The sequence below is a fragment of the Parasteatoda tepidariorum genome, chromosome 7, assembly GCF_982258835.1.
Source record: "Parasteatoda tepidariorum strain Cologne lab strain chromosome 7, Ptep-v5.0, whole genome shotgun sequence".
Classification (NCBI taxonomy): Eukaryota; Metazoa; Arthropoda; class Arachnida; order Araneae; family Theridiidae; genus Parasteatoda; species Parasteatoda tepidariorum.
Window position 1 is genome coordinate 92797216 of NC_141761.1, and position 22263 is coordinate 92819478.

At 28.4% G+C, this 22263-nt stretch overlaps 1 protein-coding gene across 3 annotated transcripts in view; it reads left to right on the forward strand.

Annotated features, from left to right (window-relative positions):
* The window catches only part of Rbcn-3A (rabconnectin-3 alpha), a 124723-nt gene that overhangs the window by 78826 nt on the left and 23634 nt on the right, over positions 1–22263 (forward strand). For all 3 annotated transcript variants that reach the window (XM_087168273.1, XM_087168276.1, XM_087168275.1), the window contains exons 34-43: positions 610–758; positions 3643–4114; positions 5642–5718; positions 9525–9678; positions 11861–12267; positions 15022–15224; positions 17953–18065; positions 19055–19330; positions 20411–20604; positions 21968–22256. In XM_087168273.1, coding sequence (XP_087024399.1) covers positions 610–758; positions 3643–4114; positions 5642–5718; positions 9525–9678; positions 11861–12267; positions 15022–15224; positions 17953–18065; positions 19055–19330; positions 20411–20604; positions 21968–22256 — 2334 coding nt within the window. The remainder of the gene's footprint in view (positions 1–609; positions 759–3642; positions 4115–5641; positions 5719–9524; positions 9679–11860; positions 12268–15021; positions 15225–17952; positions 18066–19054; positions 19331–20410; positions 20605–21967; positions 22257–22263) is intronic.

A 22263-nucleotide genomic window follows, 5' to 3' on the forward strand; every position in this document is an offset into this window, starting at 1 on the left:
TTTTGCTATTAAAATTGTATTTATTATTCACTGATTCATGTTTTAAAAGTGGAAAATAGTTGTTCATTCTATCTGTTCTTGAGAGTCATAAGATAATTTGACATATGTTTTTTGCTTAAAGTAAAAAATAATGCAATTTTTTTTTATTGTTTCAGTTCTGAAACTTTTTACAGATATTTTATGATTGCATTTTTAGAAACATTATTCCAAAAGTAATCAATAATAAATAGAAAAATTGATACAACAAATCAGACTATTCTTAGGTTTATATTTATAAGCAGCCTTTGGTAATGTCAAATGTTGTAATTTAACTTATGTAATCAAATAAAACAAAACTTCATTGGTTATTTACTTATATCCAAACTTGTACTAGTTACCGATTTTTTCTTAAATCCTTACAATATAAAGACCACAGGCTATCTTAAATATAAATGTATATTGAGCAATCAAATTTCAGTTAATTTATGTAAACATACAATTTGTAATATTAAAAAAATTTTTTTTTTGTAATTCTGGTGGTTATTTGTTTAATTACTTATAATGATGATTAAAGTTATATTGATAAACTCTATTTTTGATTTATAAATGTTATTTTATTTTTACTCATAGCTAATCCAGGAGTCTTTAACTTTTACTTGTTCCTTCGTACTCATCCTTTGGTTGTTCGCCGACAACGAGCTCAAAACTTATTTGAAATAAAGAAAAGCAAAGCAGCTGGAAAATTAGGTTCTCAAAGTGAAAGCTTGGATGTTGAAGATGTAAATATTACCTATCTGAATATTAAGCTTACAAATGTTATTGAATTCTTGTCCAATAGGCAACTTTTCAAAAATGAGTCTATTTAATATATGTTGAATATTGTAAAATGTAATTTTTTGGCTAAAAAAATTATTGCTGTTAGTCAGTTGTTACAAAGCAGGGGAGCCATCTCCTCTGCCGAGGATAAAAATTGTAATGGTATGTCTATGGATCATCCTCAGGGATGTTTCCTAGACAGTCGCCAATAGCCCGTTGTGCAGCTCTAGTGCAACGTAAATAAAGTACCTACCTAATATTATATCTTAGATTCCAGTTATGACTACAAATTTTGGTATAGTATTAGTATAATTATTAATAAATAAATAGTAATTATTAATTATTATCCAGGTTAATTTGATTAAAATTCATTTAGGCTAAAAATCATTTGAATTGCGTTGTGTCAAAATTTAGCTTTAATTTTTTGAAAAATATATATTTTAGCTAATTAGATTATTATGATATTGACAATCAATCACCACGTGTTTTTCAACATTACCTTTTTATTCGGTAATAGTCAAAACTAACACAACTTTATACATAAATCGTATGTGATACATTAATATTTCACTTTTGACTAAACAACAACTAGATGGTAAATTAGTAAGTCAACACATTGAAACACAAAATAGATATATAAACGCAAAATAGTTAAATAACACCTGGAGTGGAGAGATTTGAAAAGGTGCGTGCGAAGAAAAACAAACAAACTAATTACTTATCTTGTTCTCATTGCATATCGGATCAATTAAGAAAGTTATTATGAATTTTTTTAATTAACTAAATAATAATAAAGAAAAAAAAATTAAGTAAAAACTTATCATTTAGGCGACATCTGAATTCGCGGGTGGATTCACTGCTTCATACCTTCAGCGTCTCCTCTCTCAGGTCTCGCTTCGGATTGCCAAGGGGAAAAAATCTTCTCTACACACGGTAGATGAAACCACCTACAAAACGTTGTTGATTGGTCTAACACGTCGCTGCGTCACACTTTAGTTATCGAATGGGTGTTCATCGCTTGCATATGTCAGAGGTGGAGAAGTTTCTCTAAAATGTAAACGTTATAGTCCGCTCAAGGAAAAAATGTTCTTGATTACCACATATTATTTTAAGTCTAAAAAACATGCAAACATAACACTACCTACCTGTTGTTACATTAACTTTAAACATTGCAATATGTGTTTTTCTTTCTAAAAATATTGTTATAATGTCTTGTACAAATAGAAAACAATTATTTCTTATTTAAAAAAATTATGTTTTTTGCTTTATAAGTTTTCCAAGGAATGGTGTAAGCTGAGCCATTTTAATATGTGACCAACTTATAATGAATTGTTAGAAGAGTGGCTATCCAATTTCATTTATCTTTTTTTTTTCATTTGTGCAAAGTCAACCAATTGCTGAATATTTTTTAATTTGTTTAGCAATCAATTTATGCAAGCCATACTGTCAGATTGGCAATAATAATTTGGTGTAGCTTACAGATATTATAAATGTCTTTATTGAACAGCAAACAAAACATTTGTTTACTTTGAGACACACTTCAAGATTTAAATCTATTTTTTCCCCCTATTTTATCTGATTTGTGATTGTTTGGGAGCAAAAATATATCAGAGAAGTTTTGTAAGACTATAAGGCTATTTATATTCAAAGAAATATAATTTTAAAAAGAATAATTTTAATTAAGAAGTGCTGCTTTATAGCTCAGTTTAAACTTAAAAGAATTATAATAAAAAATTAACTTTGTTTTAATTTTGCAGTGTAGTGAATGTTATGTTTATTTTAAATTAATCTTATCAATGTTCCCTTCAAGCATGTAGTTTAATCTCCGGTAGCCGAAACTTTCCAACACGGCAGCGGGTGCTGCAGATTATCACGAAATTGGCAGATTATTTTTCACTTCTGATTTAAAACAGAAAAAATTGAGAGCAAATTAAAGATAAAGCAAAGAGGAAAAGATTTTTCCATTTTCACCTTTGAAAAGTAAAAAATAATTTTTTTTAAATGAAATGTTGTTGACATTTAAAGATAAATCATCTACAAGTCAAACTTTTTTTCCTTCTGATTTCTTATTTTGCCTAAGTATAAGCATTTGCTTTCTCTACTCTTGGGCAAAGTTAAAGTATCAGTGCATAAGATTCAAATTAAGTTTAAACAACATAATTTTATTTGTATAACTTCATCTTTAATGTTTGAAAATTGTGCTAAATATTTGAATAAGTTTAATTTTTACATTAATTATCTCTGACTGTGTTAAAGTTATTGGAAAAATTTGAATTTTTGATTAAAAAAAAAAAAAAAAGAAAAGTCAAAACAATTTTGACAAAATTGATTCTAAAAAAAAGTCATATTCATTAATGGAGGAAATAAATGTTATACATTGTTTTTAGAAATTTTTTTATAATACTTAGATTGACTCAGCTTATGTATACTTCTTCAATGTCAGTGATTAAAAATTTTTTTTTAACCATAATAAAGTTTTTATAATAAGCTTATACTTTTAAAACGTTGAATGCCACGGGATCACCGGTGATCGGCACTGAGTTAGTTCGTAGTACCACGGGGATCACTGTTAATCGACTGAGCCAAGATTATTAGACACACATAATTTGAGTAAATTTTTAATGCTTTTAATTTTTTTATATTGTTATCGTTACTGAAATGGTTTGAAGAAATTAATGCCATACATGCTGAGAAAATCATTTTGGCCAGACAGGCAAGCCATGTAAAATTAGCGTGGCATTCAACGTGTTAAGAGTATTCGATGTTTTTTTTTATATTTTTTTAAAAATGTTTTTCTTCTAAATAAGTTTTCTTCTAATTTGTTGGAGTAATTTTAAAAACTTTCAGCTACCATTTGAAGACACTATAACACCTTTGGAACGTAGGCTGTTTTTTACAACTGCTCACGCTCACTTCCGAGCTGGTTGCCCTGCTTTAGCTCTTGAAGTTTTGTCTCGTCTGCCAAACCGAGTCTTAACGGATGGGCCCATGTCTCCTGATGATGCTGTATTTGATTTTGCAAATGTACTTAAAAACAGTGATGATGTGATTGCAACTGGTACATTTGCTTCTGATGCAACTCCTAAAGTGCAAGTCGGTAAGAGTATGGAAAGCAATAAGAAGGAATCATCAGCTGATTTTGACTGGGGAGCTCCCGTATCAACATCCAATCAAAATAGCTCTTCAGACTTCGACTGGGGTACTCCAGCGTTCCAACCAAAAGAACCTGAGTTGGAACTGGATCTTGATTTGAAGATCAGTGATGATGAAGAATCTGAAGATGGTATTGAAATTAAACCATCTGAAATACCCAGTGAAGGTGTGTAATAAAATTTTCATTAAGTTTTTCTTTTGAAATATTTGAAGTAGGAAAATTAAGAATATTTCCTTTCTAACAGAAATTTCTTTTAGCATGATAAAGTTTTCCTATAATTTCTTTTATTTAAACTAATCTATTGAATGTAAATTTTATTGTGGTAAATGAAATACCGTATTGTTTTTTTTTCTTTCAAAAATTAATTTCATTCATTTAAATTTTTGTATTCATCAGTTTTTAAAGTTTGTAATTTATAATCATATCTATTAGCTAATGTTAAATGTATTTTATTAAATTTACAAAATTAAAGTGATTAATAACAGATTTGATCAACATGTGAATGAAATGGCAATCTTACATTTTTCAAACAAGAGCATCATATTAAGAAAAATGTGTACTTTTGGGTGGAGAAGAGAATTTAAGCACCTAACCTCTCGGGAGTGACCACTCTCTGTTCTTTAGTAAAATGATCATTAAGGGAGATAGGTCGTTCTTTTACATATTAGGGGTTATCTCCATTAACTTCAAAATGTTATCAAAGGTATATGATTTTTCGTATGCCATTTTAATTTCATTCAGTGTAATTTTCTTGGTGCAAAATAGCCACTTGTGTTGCGAATCGATGAATAAAATTTAGCTTCAATAAAAATGACTCCTACTGATATAATTATGTGTCAAAACAAATATATCAATTAGGAGTAATAGAACTATTTTAAATAAATATACAATTATGATTTTACTGAAGTTTGCATTGAATTTTAATCTATTTATTTATTTTGAAGGTTTTCATGGTCGCTCCTAAAGGTTTTCTTGAACACAAAGTCTATAGAAAAAATTCTGTGTCTCCTAAAAGTGGTTATAAATTTAAAAGGTTGCTACACAGAGGTCCTTCCTGGAGGTTTCACTGTATAATAATTTTAAAATCAGTATTATACAAGAACAAGAGTCGTTAATTACCCTTTTTAGTAGCAACTTTTTTATTACTATTATTGAAAATATTGATGAAATATGATTAAATAATAATATATCAATCTTTAAAAGCTCTGTCTCTTACTCTCTAAATTGAGACCGTGGTATTCTTTAAAACTCTTTTATTTGTTTAAAATTTTTAACTTTAAAAATCTTGATTAGAATACAGATAGATTAGAATTTGCTTAGATTTTTCCCTTTTTCATATTATTTTAACTTCATTGAGATGCAGCAATAAACTAATTCTTCTTGTTAGATAGAATGCCTTATACAGTAAAGTCCATCTGAGGGTGGTATATATCTGAACAAACATCTTAAGTTTAATTTACTAAAATGTTTTAAGCCCCTGGAGGTCAAGCAAAAAGGCTGAAATTTTCTTTCCAACAAATCGATTTTAAATCCAAAATCAATAGAAAAAGGGTTCTGCTACGTGGAACTCGAAAAGGGACTTTCTATTTGCATAATTATTGAGTTTTCAGAACAATATTTAATTTTAAAGTTATTTTTTAATATATTTTTGCTTAAGAAATGTATGTTTAAGAATGTTTCTTATTTCTTTAGAAGTGAAGAAAAACGACTCTAAAGCTTTTTGTATTGATATTATGGCACAACAATTGAAATTTATAGCTTGTTTAAAGGTAAGCTGATTACTCTTTTACTTCTTTTCTTTATTTTTGTTTTTGACTGTTAAATACATAATTTATTCATGTATGTAAAATTTAACTAAATTAACTGTTGTTTTATTTACTGGCAATTAGTTAGTTTTAACTTTAAGTTAGATAATGCTCTTTTAAGCACTAAAAATGTTTAAGACCAGTTAAAATTATTTGTTAGGGTTGTTGTTGTTGCTAATTCCCATCTGGTCTGACGGCGTCAGACCAGATCAATAAAACCGTTGACATTAAGAAAATCCAAAACCAGAATGGGAGAGGAATGAATGTCGTTCCAGTCCAGCCCTAAACAGTTCAAGATATGCTCAGGTGATGCCTGGTTTTGTTGGCATTTAGGGCAAAGAGGGGCATTTAGGGCATTTGTTAGGGTTAGAGCTATTACTTTAATTGTCATATAAATTATAATATGTATTTGTAATATATATATATATATATATATATATATATATATATATATATATATATATATATATATATATATATATATATATATGTATATATATATATGTATATATATATATATATATATATATATCGCACAATAAAAACAGAACCGAACTCAAAACGGAAACAGGAGGAAAACGAAAGTAAGTTAATAGTAGATAATATATGTGCTATATATATATATATATATATATATATATATATATATATATATATATATATATATATATATAAAAAATTTCATCCTTTTAAAGAATTTCATTTTTTTTTTTTTAAATTAGTTGTTTGTTATTTTTTTCATTATTATTCCCCCCCCCTTTTTTTTCATGTGTCTATAATTTTCCTTTGTTTTATCTTCATTTTGATATATATATATATGGTATAAAAATCATTATATATTTTATGTAAAAAAAAAAACTCAATTTATTCATCTTTAGTAAAAAAATTAATAAATTATGTGTGTTTTGCTGTCAAAAGAAAAGAAATATAATAACAAAGGAAAAGCCAGTCTAATTGTCCAGGTTTCAAAAAGGAAGAAAAAACTATTTTTTAGGCTTAGTTGGAGTTTTTTATTTTTCTCTTTCACTACTGATCTATGATTTATTTTGTATTTTGTATCTCTATTTTTACTTTCTAGTGAGTTTTGGAAATTGAATTCATCTGATGGCACTTCTCTTACTTACTTTTATTTTGTTGAGGCTTCACTATACAGGGATGAGATTCTTCCGCGGATTCGCGGATTTCCGCTTTTTTTCAGATTTTTCCATTTTTCCCGCTGATTTCCGCTGAAATTTTTTTTTTTTTGCACAAGTTAAAATATTTTATGAGGAATTTAATTTCCCACGGAGCGAAATTACTGAAGTCTTTATTCCACCCTCTGAAGTTTCTCTAAAAATCATTTCCTTGGGATAAAACTGGTTGATCTTTATACAGGGATGAGATTCTTTTTGTCTCTCGAATTTCAACCTTTTTATCAAAAACTCCGATTCTCTAAAAGTTTCGTTTTTTTAATAAATATCTCGCTTTTTTTTAAAAATTCAGTCATTGAAGTAAAATAATTATATTTATTTAAGATTTTCAAAGATAAACTGAAAATTCAAACTACGTCCTAGCTGCTAACCCTTCCGCATTTTTACTTACATTTGCTGTTTTCTCCGATTTCACGCACAGAAAATAAGATTTTCCGTATTTTTTATCCGTCGGCGGGATAGCTCGTATTTTCGTAATTCAGACGTCGCTGCTTCTTGTATTCTGGCGTGAAGACAAACAAAAAAATATATAGGTGGATTTGCGGTGAAAATATTTATTTGCTCATTCAATTAATCTTGCAAATTTTTATTTATTATGTCTAAACAAAAGCAATACAAACAAGCCTTTTAGAAATTTCAAGTCCAGACTCTGCAAATAACTCGATTTTTATTCACGCGATTTTAATATCAATCATCGATTTTCGTATTTACCAGATTTAAAAGTTGCGCATTGCGATTCTTATTTGCGCTATTTAAATATCGTACATTATGATTCTTATTTACGAGATTTAAAAATCCAATATCGTGTTTTGTATTTATGTATTTTTAAAATTGCGATTTTATTATCAAACATCGATTTTCGTATTTACCTGATTTAAAAGTTGCGATTAACGTTGCGATTCTTATTCAGGCTATTTAAATATTGTACATTGCGATTCTTATTTACGAGATTAAAAAAACCAATAAATATCGCGATTTGTATTTACGAGCTTTTAAAACCCTATGTAGCTACGCGAAATTAAAATCCAATGTCGTGATTCGTTTTTGCGGTTGTAATATCGCGCGATTTAAAAATTATGCATCGTGATCTAAAAAATACGCATCATGATTTGGTATTTTGCGCATTTTTTAAATTCGATGTAGAGTTTCAAATTCACGTGATTTAAAAGCCTCATATCGGGATTTATTATCACATGGTTGACAAGTTTAAAAATCGCACCTTTTTTGTCAAATTTTTTGCTTATATATAATTTTTTTTTTCTTCTTGGATTTCCTCTTTTTTACTTTCTGACTACTCTCATCCCTGACTATATGAAATGCATAATCTTCACACTAAATTTATGTTCGCATTAAGTTGTCGAAATTTTTTTTTATTTAGCAAATTTTTTAACAATTCTAAAAGCATCCATTAAAATTATAATGATAATGATGATTCAACAAGGTTTTATTAGTTGAAAAGTCTAGTTTTAGTTTAATGGACAGTGGCTTTTTTAAGTTTTTGTCAGTTTTTGCTTCATCCTATATTTTTTTATAACTATCATAAAGTAAGATTGTTTGAGTCTTGTAATGTGAAATTGTTTACAGGGTATCTGCGCACCTGGAAAGTCATGAATTTCAGTATTATATATGAACAAAATTTGTCATGAAATGTCATGATTTTTACTATTTTTTAAAAAAATCGTGGAAAGTCATGGATTTAGGTCGATGAAAAATCTATTTTTTGAAATGGAATCCCCCCCCCCATTTCATAGTGTTCCGAATATTTGAATTCAGGGGCCCCCATCAGGGGGGAAGGAGGGCGCACGATGCACCCACTTAAAGCTTGGGAGGAATTTTTACACGAAATAAAACGAATAGTTTGGGGGGGGGATTCAGAATTTGCCCAAGAATGCGCCCAAGAGCTTGGGGGGGGGGCACTATTTGGATTAGTAATGAAATCCCCACTCACAGTCATATTTTATTAAAATACAAAATGTTTTTATCATGTTCTTTAAAAATTATGGTGTTCTTTCAAAAAATGAAAGAAAAAACATCATTTCTAGTGCGAATTATCTTTTGAACTTCTGTGATTTCAGAATTTTTGTTATTATTTATTTATTTTTATTTTATCAATTTACAATTCTAGCTGGAGCAAGCCAGTCATTGGCAAATTTTTTTTATTCCGAAATGAGAACGGAAAAATCAGGAGTTTTCCTTTCTAAGAAAAGCATCTTTAGAATGTAATTCTGCAGAAAAAGAAAGGAAGTTATGTGCTTTTGTATTTTTCCCCCCAGCTATTTTATTGCTTCAACTAGTTCTTTACTCTGTTTTTTTTTAAAATTTAAAATCTATAAATAAATGAAGATGTAGAGTATAACAGTTTTGGTTACACCTATCATTTCAATGAATGTTATTATAATGATTTTTTAAATTTATTGTTGTGTTTTTATCGGAGAAAATAGGAACTTCGTAAAGTCATGAAAAATTCTTGGAATTAGTCATGGAATGTCATGAATTTGAAAATCTAAATTGTAGCAGATACCCTGTGTTTAACACTTTTTTATTATATGATAAATGCTTTAAATTCTTTTCATTTTTCAGATAATGATGGAAGAACTGAGCACACTTGCAACTGGTTATGAAGTTGATGGAGGTCAGTTACGCTATCAATTGTACATATGGTTAGAAAAAAGTGTTTCAGCCCTTAAGGACCTTTGTTTGTATGGGTGGTCTTCTGAAGATTTCAGTCAATCAGGTTTGTAAATTTTTGTAACAGATATTTCATTGTAATTGAACTGAATTGCAAGTAGTATTTTTTTATTGTCACAATTTGTGTTTAACTGATATCAATCTTTCATGAATACTTTTCTTGATCTTTTTAATCCTGTTGAAATTTCATCCCTTTTGTGGCAATTTAATCTTTATTCTTTTCAATAGTGGTTAGTGGGATGTAGTTTCTCTGTAGAATTTAAGTGTTATGGCCATTTCACATACATTTTACTTTGGATATGATGTAGAGATATTTATAACCCCTCCCAAAAAGAAATTCGTTTAGGAAAAATTTATTTATTAAAAAAATATTATAATGAACATGGTCACATTCCAAAATTATAAAATAAAGAAAAATAAGTCCATTAAAGGGATCAAGAGCTCTTAACATCAAGAATATCTGTTCAGATATCAATTCAATGGTTTAGACTTAGAGGCCCAAGATATCTTTGCCAAGAATTCGAAATTAAGAGTAAATGAATTGTTCCCAACGGACAATTAGCAGCATGGGAAGAGATTCATGGTTGGCGATTTATCGAAAGATGACATATCCAAAAATGAAGCCAATAATCAATATTAAATTTGAAAATAATGTGGTGAAAGCGAATCGAAAAAAGGACTGAGAATTAGTATAACCATGTAACTGAAACATTTTAGAGGTAAGAAATAAAGAATTAAGAGTTATAAATAGATTTTTGTCTATGATTTAGTCGCAACAGTGAATTAATCAGCATTACATTTGTATTGAAATAAAAATATTGTTTGTTAAGGAAAAAATGAAATATTTATTTCAGCTTTTTATTAAAATGTAATAAAAATTAAATAATTGGGTTAATTTAATTTAAATTTGATTAAGAATGATTAAAAAAATTAATTTAAGAAATTAAAGAAATTTTAATAGCTAGGAAATGCGTAATGCCTATTGTGACATCGCAATCCCTCTTCTATGTTTAACTTAGTTACTTGTTTCGAATATTTCTTTTTGATCAGTTAATTAACTATTTACTTTGATAAATGTCAAACTGTTACTTTTTTTTAAAAAATGTAGTTAATCATATTAGAATTTTTTTATTTATCTTGTTTTAAAAGAAATTTAGCTCAAGTTTACATTTTCAGACATTATAGATCTTAATTGTAAAAAAAGCTTGGTTTTATAGCTGTACATGAACTTAAAACAAACTTTTTAGAACTTTATTTAAAGAGGTATTTTTTCCCTTTTTTGTTTAAATATTGTGGGACTAGTTTAAAATTAGTCCCGCAGTGGACTGATCGTAAAGATGCGGTTCGCAGTAGAATACCAAAGTCAAGCATCACTGGCTGCAGTCAGTAAGCGGGTGGGTGACCACTTTGATCAGACTATGTAGGGGCGGAGGGTGTGCGGTATCGGTCCTCGTTAAACTGTTCTACCATGAAGTGCTCGAGTTCGTGTGCAGGTCCTCAGGCTACCAAAGGAGAGAAGCCATCCCCTCTGCAGAGAATCAAAATTGTGATGGCGTGTCTTCGAATCACCCTTCCATAAGGATGTTTCCTAGACTGGCGCCAATAACCCATTGTGCAGCTCTAGTGCGACGTAAATGAAGTACCTACCTTGTTTAAAATTATATTACTTCTAGTTATGAATACAGAGATGATTGTGTTTCGGAAAAAATCCGGATTTCCGGAATTTTTGCTATTTGCGAAACAGAAGCTTCCGGAAATCCAAGGTTCAGAAGTTTCAAGAAATCATCGATTACATTTATGTATAAAAATTATTGTATATTTTATTTAGAAATATCAGAACTAGAATTTATACTTGACATATTTTTCATATGTAAATATTTTTTCTGGTAGAATAATAAATATGATTAGAGATAAAAATAAACTTGGTATACATAATTATTTATTTAAATTATGCTGCATAAATTTATTTAGAATTTCATGTTTTGAAAATATCGATAACTTAAATTTATAAGGACATTAATTTTTTGAAATGCGTCATTAATGATTTTACTCAAGAGAGTTTCAGGATTTTTAAGTTGAGCTCATAATTACCCCTGTGAATATGATTTTGGATAAAATTAAACTTAATTAAAATCAATTAAAAATTAAGCTTAATTAAAATAAATTTTATGAAGAAAAAAAGTTATTATTGTTTGCATAAAATTATTAAAATAGTCTATATTTTTCAGACAACTCAGAATCTATGACAGTTGATCGAAGTCCTCGTAGTAGTACTACTCAAGGGGATAGTGCAATAGATTTCCATCATCCAAGACCTTCTCTCCATGAAATACTTTTAGCTGACAAAATGGACTTTGAAGCTAAACTGCAACGTGCTGGTAGACGTAAACATTGGTTAAAAGCTAATGAAGCATTAATTCGAACTTTGTTGAGTTATTGCAGTTTACATGGGGCACACGGGGGTGGGTTAGCAGCTGTTAGAATGGAATTAATTCTTTTACTTCATGAACTTCAGCAAGAACGTTCAAGGCAGCAACTTCTATCACCTTTGCCTTTTCCAACTACATTGCCTTTACTTGCAGCCAGCGTTGCATGCCAAAAGACAGTTGTTGCTGACCCCATCCGTCATTTACAGGTTAGCATGTGGCTTTATTTCTTTTTTGAAAACAGAACTTGAAACTATTTTACGTGTCATCTAAAATTCATCAGACTCTTCATAGAGCAAATTAAGGAGTTTTTAAACAATTAAGTTAAAATTTTGTTTCATAAAATTTTGCCTTCAAAAACGTAAATAAATATTTAGCTTTTTCAAAGAGAAAAAAATGTACAAAAATATACTTGTCTTGTGGGAAGCTAGATTTAAGAGGAAACTTCAGAAGAAATTAATAAAAGTTAAATTGAGTTTTTAAATTGAGTTTTTAAAGAAATTGACTTGTCAATTGTATATTTCATTTTGTATACAAAAAAAGAAGATTAAAATTTGTAATAGTAAATTGTATAAGCAATCTTTTTCAAAAAAATTTTTTTATTTGGTACAAAATCTGGCATTGTAATTATACTATATAATTCAATAGGAAATGTGTATTGCATTTATGCATTTGCCTTTATTAAAAAAATAATTATATTTAATTAAAATTTAAGTAGGAATACATTTCAATATTTAACATTTTTTGAGGTGCCAACTGTTAAGATTTATCTGTAATTATTGGAATTTCGTATTTAAGATAACGGTCTTACAGTTGAGTAATAAAAATTTCAGTTTATGAGAATTTGAGTAACAATCTGCTTAAAATAATTTTTTTCCCTTAATGACCTAGAGTTGTAAAATTTTATTGTTTGTAACTAATCTATAACTAATCTAGGCTAATTTTCATCATAAACAATTCCATAAACTATAAATAAATATAAGATAAAAATTATTTGATTGAAAAAGAAATTTTAAAAAAAAGCAAAGAAATTTTCTTCTCTTTCCAATTAGCTGAAATGTTGTACGCAAACATTTTTAGTGGTTCAAATGCAGGATGATTAAAAGGAAAAAGGGCTAGTTCTAATTTAACCCAAAAACTGGAAAATGGATTTCTAGCTATCAATTTTATTGTATCATTTTATAATGAAGTATTAAGTTTCAGTGTTATATATAACTTTTAATTTGGTTCTAGCTCTATCTAAATAGTACAAAGTACTTATTTTCGATTTCATTTTTTTGTTCGATTTCATTGGGTGTTTTTAAAAAGTGCTTTATTTTCCCTTTTCGAAAATGAGATTTTTTTCTTTACCATGTCGATTTTCGCCTCTTATTATTTAAAAGCATGCTTTTCACATTGATCTATTCAACGTTTTTACAATTCATTCAAACACAATCTATATCGGCGACCCGTCGGTCTATAGCGTATGAAAGAACCAATCATTCTACATGCTTGATGAAATACTTGCGGGTCTGCATGTGCGTATACTCAGCTGGGTTCGATGAGATTCTTGCACTCTCATATGCAACTCTGCTTCATTTTCCACCATCTGATATCGAACCGAAAAGCCTCTTGATCTTTTTATAATGGCTAATATAATCAGGAAAAGAGTTCTTTGTCAGAAACTGGTTATTTTATCATGATCATGCGAATTCTTTGAAAACTATTTTGCATTTTGTTAATATATGTAGTGCTTAAAAATACTTTTTGAGTGCTTAAAAAGTACTTAAAAGGTGCTTATTTTTTGTTGAAAGATTTGGCTACGCACCCTGTGTTACTTTTTTATTTAATAAGTAAAAACATGCATAATTCAAGTAATATTATATACCTATATGGAATTAAGTATTATATACATCTTAAAATTATGCTAAGTTGAATATCTACAAATTAGTAGGTGTTTAATAAATGTATTTATTTCTGTGTTATTGTACTTCTGTTTGCCAAAATCTTGATTAAAAAGTTGGCACTTCTGCATTTTTTGATTTTCAATTTATATGTTGAATAAATATTTTAAATTATTTTAATAGACTATTAAAGTTATTCTTTTAATAAATTTATGTCTGTAATGAAGTATTTTTTCACTATACTTCTAACGTTCCCCCAATTGCCCAAATTATTGGACATTATTAGCTAAAATCTGACGTTTGTTTACATTTGGGCTTTGTTTATACCTGCTTAGGTGAACACGCAGATTGCCACCAGAAGCGGAGTTGTCGGTTGCTCCGTCATATCGCATCTTTTTATTCCATAATTAAGGATTACTTTCTCAGTGTTTTCAGTAGTTAATATTAGATATCTAGTTGTTGGGATCAATAATATGTAAATTCTATGAGTAGATATCATGTTTGTATTCCAATGTTTATTATTTTCAAAGCTTGAATTAGTATTTACAGTGCTTATTATTTTCTTATGTGTCGTCGTCATTATAGTCCTGTAGATCATTGTTATTTTCAGTTAATGAATTACTTTTTGTTGTCAGCATGTTTTCTTTTTTTTTTCTTTTCTTTTTTCATTGTATCCTGTTTATGTTTAAGTGCAACAATAAAAGTGATGTTCCAGTTTATGTAAGTGCCTGCTTTTCTTGACCTACATTATTTTGACCTCTAGCAACAGGGATCATGCTTTCTTCGCATTCAGTCTTGCGTTAATGTGATGAAACTACTTTTCATGCTTTTGGAGAAGGGCATGTGGCAAGCCTGAATGACATGAGGGAGTTAGGATGTCACATACTTCTTTAAATTTGTCGAGTTTATTATATTTTAAAAAAATATGCAACATTTAAGTATACTTATTTAGCAGCACATAATATTTAAAAAAATATGCATAAATAGGATCACCTTACACATACTGTTTTCTATAATTTGTATTTCTTTCATTTGCAATGTAAGATAAATATAAGTGATAATTTTTTGTTTTTGTTTCAGTCTCTAGTCCATGATATCCTATTAACAATTATTGACATGTCAGAGCCCCCAACTGTTTCTAGTTCCAACTATTCACATATTATGGTTTTACGAGATCTGAGCACATCACTTTCAGCCTGTATTTATGAATCTCTTTGTGATAGTGATACTTTTATTGTGAAGCAAGGTGGTTCCAAAGGTCTTACTATGGAGGAACTAATTAGGTATTTTTTAATAATGCTTTTGTAGTTGTTAAGTTTAATTATAAACATGTTTCAAAACATTTGTGGGTTAAAATGAAATGCTATTATTTATATTTTTCCTCTAAATAAACTGGCATGTTAAGCGGCTGAGTTACCAAAAGTAGAGCTGATAGATTAAGAGAGGAAAATATATATTTATATTTGAAGTCAATCTAATTAAAATTGCTTTTTTTAACAACAAAATTCTGGCACCAAATTTTGTGTTAAGTTGCATTAATATTAAACATGGGCATCACAGGTATCTAATTTTTGATGGAGATGAAATTAAAATACACAGTCATAGGAACTCTCTGAATAATATTTTGGGGACCAAATAGATATAATGTTCTAGAGGGATGTATTATTATATCAAGGGCCTACATACTTTGGGGACTGAATAAGATTTTTTGAAATTTTATATTATATATGTATGTAGGGGTTTGTGGAGCAAGAAAAAAAAGACAATAGTTTAATAATGAAACTTAACATTCAATAACAAAAAGGGAAATAAGTTTAACAGCGATATCATGAACGGTGAGAGCTGCCTACACACAGCGTTGCAGGAGAAAGAATGAATGCTAAATTAGATTGTTCTATGGAAAAGAGTTAACTTCGTTATTAATTCAAGACTTCTGGACATTGTGTCTCCATCTATCTGGTACTTTTCCCTTCCTGACTGCCAGCTGCCTTTCAATGAGGAAGTAGATGATGCGATTCGCCCAACATTATTAACTATATTACAAGTATTAACATTATTTCATGTATTAACTATAAATCTATTTGTATATTATATAAAAATTTAATTTGCATAGTTGTAATTATGGTTAAATATGAAATCAGATAGGAATGTTACATCTGTGACTTCTTAAGAGATAAGGGAGGCAATTCTAAGAATGGAAGGTCTTGGGGGGGGTCTACGTACATCAAAGATGGGATATTGAAATCACAATACAAAAGCCATTCACTGTGGTGAAAATAAATAAGATAAGTACATAATCAGCCGTGAGATTTCTTTTGTCAGATAAGACCGAAGAAAAAATGGCAGAATATGATAAAATAAGATTAATATTTAGAAATAAAAAGGTTAATATTTAGAAAAAGAAATGTTTCATTGCTTCAGAGAATATCGCAATATTGAGAGATGGATAACATTAATTCATATGCAAGTTCATCCGGACCACAAAACATTATTGTAACAGAGGGGGGTCGTTTTAGCGAGAGCTCAGTGTATTATTTTTCTTATGAAACACAAAAATGAATCTTTGTTTTTATATTATTTTTAAATTTATGTGTAGTAGATAAATATCACTTGTACTAACAATCATCAGATTATGCATTTTGTACGGAAAATATATTATGCAGGGATTTATTAATATTTTTTTGATAAATTGTATGGGAATTAACAATGCATCAATTGTACAGAAATATAACAATAATTTGCTTGTGCTTAAAGAACTGACTGAGATAAGAACTTGGTTCACAATTGTCTTAACTACAATAATGTACAGTAGTTAACCAGAGTAAATGGCCATATGTTTATATCAAGTTACTTTAGTTATGCTTATATATGAGTTTTTTAAAAATATTTTTATCTTTTTAATACAAAAACAAAATATGCTCAATTTCAGCTTTTAAATCTTTATTAGTTAAAAATTTATTGTTCACCTTAATTTTTATTATATTAAAATTTTAATAAAAAGTATTAGAAATTGGATAAAAGTTTGTTTTTCTATGCAATCTGAAATGCGTAAATGATTATTTGCCTACATATGACTCTCTCTAGAGCATATTATTTGAAAGAACTTGATAAAATTTTGTACGTAGATATTATGATTTATGCATTCAAGAATGATGTTTAAAATTATATTGCTTCATTCTCATGGTCATAGTTACAAAATTTTTAAATGGTAACTCCCACTTTTTTTTTATTTATCAAAACGTAATCTTTACAGTAAAAAACCTAAAATTAAGTTTGAGCGATATTTTTACCATAAGAAATAGAGACCATTAGCTTTTGCCAAGATTTGCAATTTTTTGTGATCAGTAGTGAGAAGAGAATGTGATAAAAACCTTTAAAAGCAGAGAAAATATTACAAAGGAAGAATTTAGTTGTTTAAAATTATTTGATATGTACGATCTCACATGTCTTACAGATCCATAGTTTCTTCTTTTTTTTAATCACTTTCTGACAAAAATGGAATTGCTTAGTAAAAGCCTAGTGTTGTAATTTCTTGTGCTAAAAATGCCCTTCCAACAACTCGCTTTTTACTCTTAGTATTACATATCGATTTAAAAAATGGATGTTGCTATTAGAAAATTTCAAAATTTTGTCATGTAATGTAACCTTGAAAGCTATGTAATCATTTTTTACATCATCTTGAATGCATAGATCATAATACCTATTTACAAAATTTTATTCCTTTCACTAGAAAACGTTATGTTCTCTAGAAGGCCATATGTTGGCGAAGTTGTTTTATAATCACCCTGTATAAGACGCTATTATTTTTTTACACACTTTATCTTCTTTTTTTTTAAAAAGGAATTTTTTTTTTTAAAAAAAAATAGCATCTTTAAAAGCATTAGTTAATTGTAAAATTTTTCTTTTAAGAAATTAATTTTTATGAAGTATTATAATTCTTTGTGCATGCAGTGTTGCTAATACACAAATTATATTAGATGATTTGAATTTTTTCATTTATTTTAATTTTAGCTCGAGTGTTGTATATCAAAACAGTCATCTATTAGCTGGACATCTAGGACGAGATAGACATTGTAGTGGAGAAGAGGATATGAAAGTTACTACTCCGCCTCACAAATGGCCAGGTTACAAATATTTACAGATTCTATTTTTCTATAAAAGTTTTAGTTACGAAAATTCATTTACAAAATTCCAATTTTAAAGAAGATCTTACAACCAAATATGATATTTTCACTTTTCAGCAACTCCTTTTTACAAGAATTTATTTAAAAAATGTTGATTTTTTAAATGTAATAAAAAGAAGTATATAAGTACGTCATTCTTAAGAGCTTTTCTCTTGTTTTAATTTTGCCGCTCAGACCATTTTTGGAGGTTTAAAGTTTGTTTTAAACTGTATTTAATTTAGAGGCTTTTTTCCCCTTTTATAAAAAGTGAATAATGATTTAGAATGGTACCTTAATTTCTTTTCTTTTTGATTTTAAGTAATTCATCAATTTTACAAATACAGTATGAGCTCAAAAATACGGACTGCTCAAGGGGTTTGGAAAATTCTGGATTTTAGGGATTTTACGTATAAAAAAAAGCACATTTGAAAAGTACAGGCCCAAAAATAAAAAATTTTAGAATTCCATCTAAAATTAATATGATTTTTTCCTCATTTTGCTGGCAGTAATTCTATTTTCTCATGGGTTTTAAAATCTCAATATGTTCAACAGGATATTATGACACACTAACTTCATGAATACGTATCTTTTTAAAAAATTTTTTTATTCGTCATGATAAAATCGTAAATTCATTGAGTCTTGTTGTTTGATTTTGGACAGTTTTCAGAACAAATTTCTACACGATTCTAAAAATTTCAATATTTTTGTTAGAATTTTCTAACAACACACGAATTTATAATCGCTCATTTAAAGAATCATTTTTAACGCACTCAATTTCATAATAAATTTGCATGATATTATGAATATATTCTTTATGTAAATATATTATGATTATATTCAATATTCTTTACTTTTTGGTGTAAAAGTTTATGTTATTTAATAAACTGCATTGAGATCTTTTTATTTTCATTTCTGCATTGTGACTAATATGAAATTTTAATCTCTATTAGGTGTTGCTTCACTACGGGCTCTCTTAGCACAAGATAAAGATGAAGATTCACCGAAATTACATACCCTTTTGTGTGAAGCATTTGTCAGTATCTATCTCAGTCAACTCATTCATGCTCTGTCCACATGTGATTGTCATGTCTTGTACCGTTTAGCTGGCCTCAACTTCACTAAAGATACATGGGCTCTTTTGTTTGGTGGTGGAGCCAAATTATTACTTCATGTATCTACCATTAATTCATTAGAATCATCAGGTTCACCAGCTTCATTAGTAGAAAGTAACTATCAAACTGCTGTAATTTATGTTGATTTTGTAAACAATTAAGTTGATTTGCATTAATTCAGTGCTTGATGCTATAATACTTTTATTATAGTATTTATTATAAGACTTTTATTAAGTCAAAGTTTCTATAAAATTGAAATAAGGTAAAAATTTTGATAAAATAATGCCAACATTTTCTTCAGATGATAAAAGATTAATCTTTTTCTCTAATTATTAGTTTATTTATTTGTTTTTTTTTCATTTAATTTTAAAACGTCAAACTTTTCAGATAAGTTTTTGTTTAATTTAAATTGCAGTAATGTGAATATGACTAATTATATTTGTAATATAAAACGCTTTAGCAAATCTTTTTATATTATTTCTTTGTCTAAGTCTAAATTCTCTTTCCTAAATCCTTATTTAGAACAAAATCTGTTCATATTGTTAATAATTCACATCCTGTTTTAAAAATAGATCAAAGAATGCAGAGCTAACATTTCTAAGTTTTACCCTTAAGGAAGCGTGAGATTCTGACAAATCCTTGTATTTATTTTATGGACCTATTATACTCATAATTAATTATGTTCCACTTTTTGACTATGATGTAAGATATGTTAGGAGAAAACTTGTGAGACTTTCTCCAACATAAAACTTAGACTCATAAATTTTTAGTATTAGGTTTTATTCTTTTCCAATATTCTAATCTAAATAAAGAGCATCTTTTTTCAAGCCTGCCTGATTTCCTGCATGCCAGAACACTCGACCATGAAGATCTTGTCATATATATTTTATGACCCTTTAACTAATCAGAATAATTCATTAGTTCATATTTTTGTGTAATGTTTTTTTTTTTTGGGTGTTTTTGTTGCTTACATTTATTTTCTATTTAGTTATTCAATTGTAATAGCCGTGTTATAAATAAATGTATAAATTTCCTTTTAGTTTTAGTCAAGTAATCTTTTATATGATTTTGTTATGTAAAAAAATTTAAAACGGCTTATAAGCAAGTTTAATTTGTTTACTGGGACAATTATTAACTTATATAAATTCGAAACTAAAAAATTTTGTTTGAGGTAAAATTATTATTTTTGTTTAGAAGAAAGCAGTACTACTGAATCTGGCACCAGTTTACTGGATTCCCTCTCTCGACAGAGAATAAAGTTTCACATGAAGCTCCTTGGTCAGTTGGGACAAACTACCACTCAACCCACCATGAAGGAAGATAAACCCACGTTTAGAGAACAATTTGTTCCACCAAAAATGGCAATGGTTTCTTTGTTTATGTCCAAAGTAGGTTTTATTTTTAATTTTTTGTGTGATTGTTATACCAAATATGATGCTTGTTCTTGATTCTCTAGCAAATTAAAATGTATTTTGTTTATGCCTTTATCCCTTTCCAATTCTCTGGCTCACATCTATAAAACTGTTTTAAATGTTGAATAGTAGCATTTTTTTTTTAATGAAGAGGGAAATGTATTAATTGTAATAGAAATTTGTTGCATATTTGAATATTTTTATTAAATGAATTATGTAATTCATTTGCAATCAAAAATGAATTATTTTCTATTGCAAATATGTTTAGCATGCTATCTGTTAAAAAATGTTTTATGAGTTAAATTTGTTTAAGCTGTATGCATTGCTTATAGCAATTGCAATTGACTAAAAAATTGAAATGAATAAATAATCAAAATCTTAATATCTAAAATGGCATAATCAATTTTGCTATAAACAGTGAAACAGATCATAAAACTAGTGTTACATTTTACGTATTGATAAGTAGACAGAATATTTCTACACTTATTGTATTTATCTGTCAATGATTTAAAAAATTTGCTTTTTAAGATTCCCTAAATTGAGTTCAGATTCCAAGTTTTATTATTTTAATTTGTATCTGAAGCTGAAGTTAAAAAAATTTAAATTTTAAAATATCTACTCATATATATTGATGTTACTAATCATGGTGTGTAGCGATTTTAAAAAGTGCTTATTTTTGATTTTCGTTTTTTAAAAGCTCTTAAAGAAGCTTTTTTCATTGGGCGTTTTCAAAAAGTGCTTGATTTTTCCTTTTCAAAAATGAGATTTTTTTCTTTACCATGTCAGTTTTCGGCACATATTTTGCAAAAGCAGGGTTTTCGCATTGTTCCATACAACATTTTCACCATTCATTCAACCACAATCCATTTCATCGTACCGCCAGTCCATAGCGTATGAAAACGCCAATCATTTTACAGGTTTGATGAAATACTTACAAGTCTGCATATGTGTCTACTGAACTGCGTTCAGTGAGATTCTAGCATTCTCGTGTGTAACTCTGCTGCATTTTGCTAGATGCAATTTTAGGCTTAATTTTCCACCCTCATTTTAAAAACTGAAAAAAGCTCTTAATCTTTTTATGGTGGCTTATGTAATCAAGAATTCTTTATCAGAAGCTAGTTATTTTATCATGGTCATGTGAAGTCTTTGAAAATCATTTTGTAATGTATATAGTGCTTAAAAATATTTTTGTGCTTAAAAAGTACTTATTTTTTGTTGAAAGATTTGACAGCGCAGCCTGCAGTAACAGCTAAGTAATTAGATGATATCTAGTAATAAGATTTGTTTTAAAAATATACAAGGTCTAATTACTTAATCATGTTAAATCTTGTTATAATAGGCACAGTTACCTCAAGAATGGCAGGAATTAGATTATGATTCAAATGCTTCCTTACCAAGTGATGAAGATGATGAGGTTGCTGAAGAGAATGACGTTGATGATGTATTTGGTGGAACTACTGATGACAATCAGTTGACTAGTAAACGAAAGAAAATTGGTTCAGATTCTGGTGGGTTAGATCAGCTTGATCCAACATCTTACACCTGGGGCATTCTTCGTTATGCTATAGTGAAACTTGCTCTGAAGCACGTCAAAACATACCTTAATATTGCTGGATTTGAAATGCAGGGTAAAAA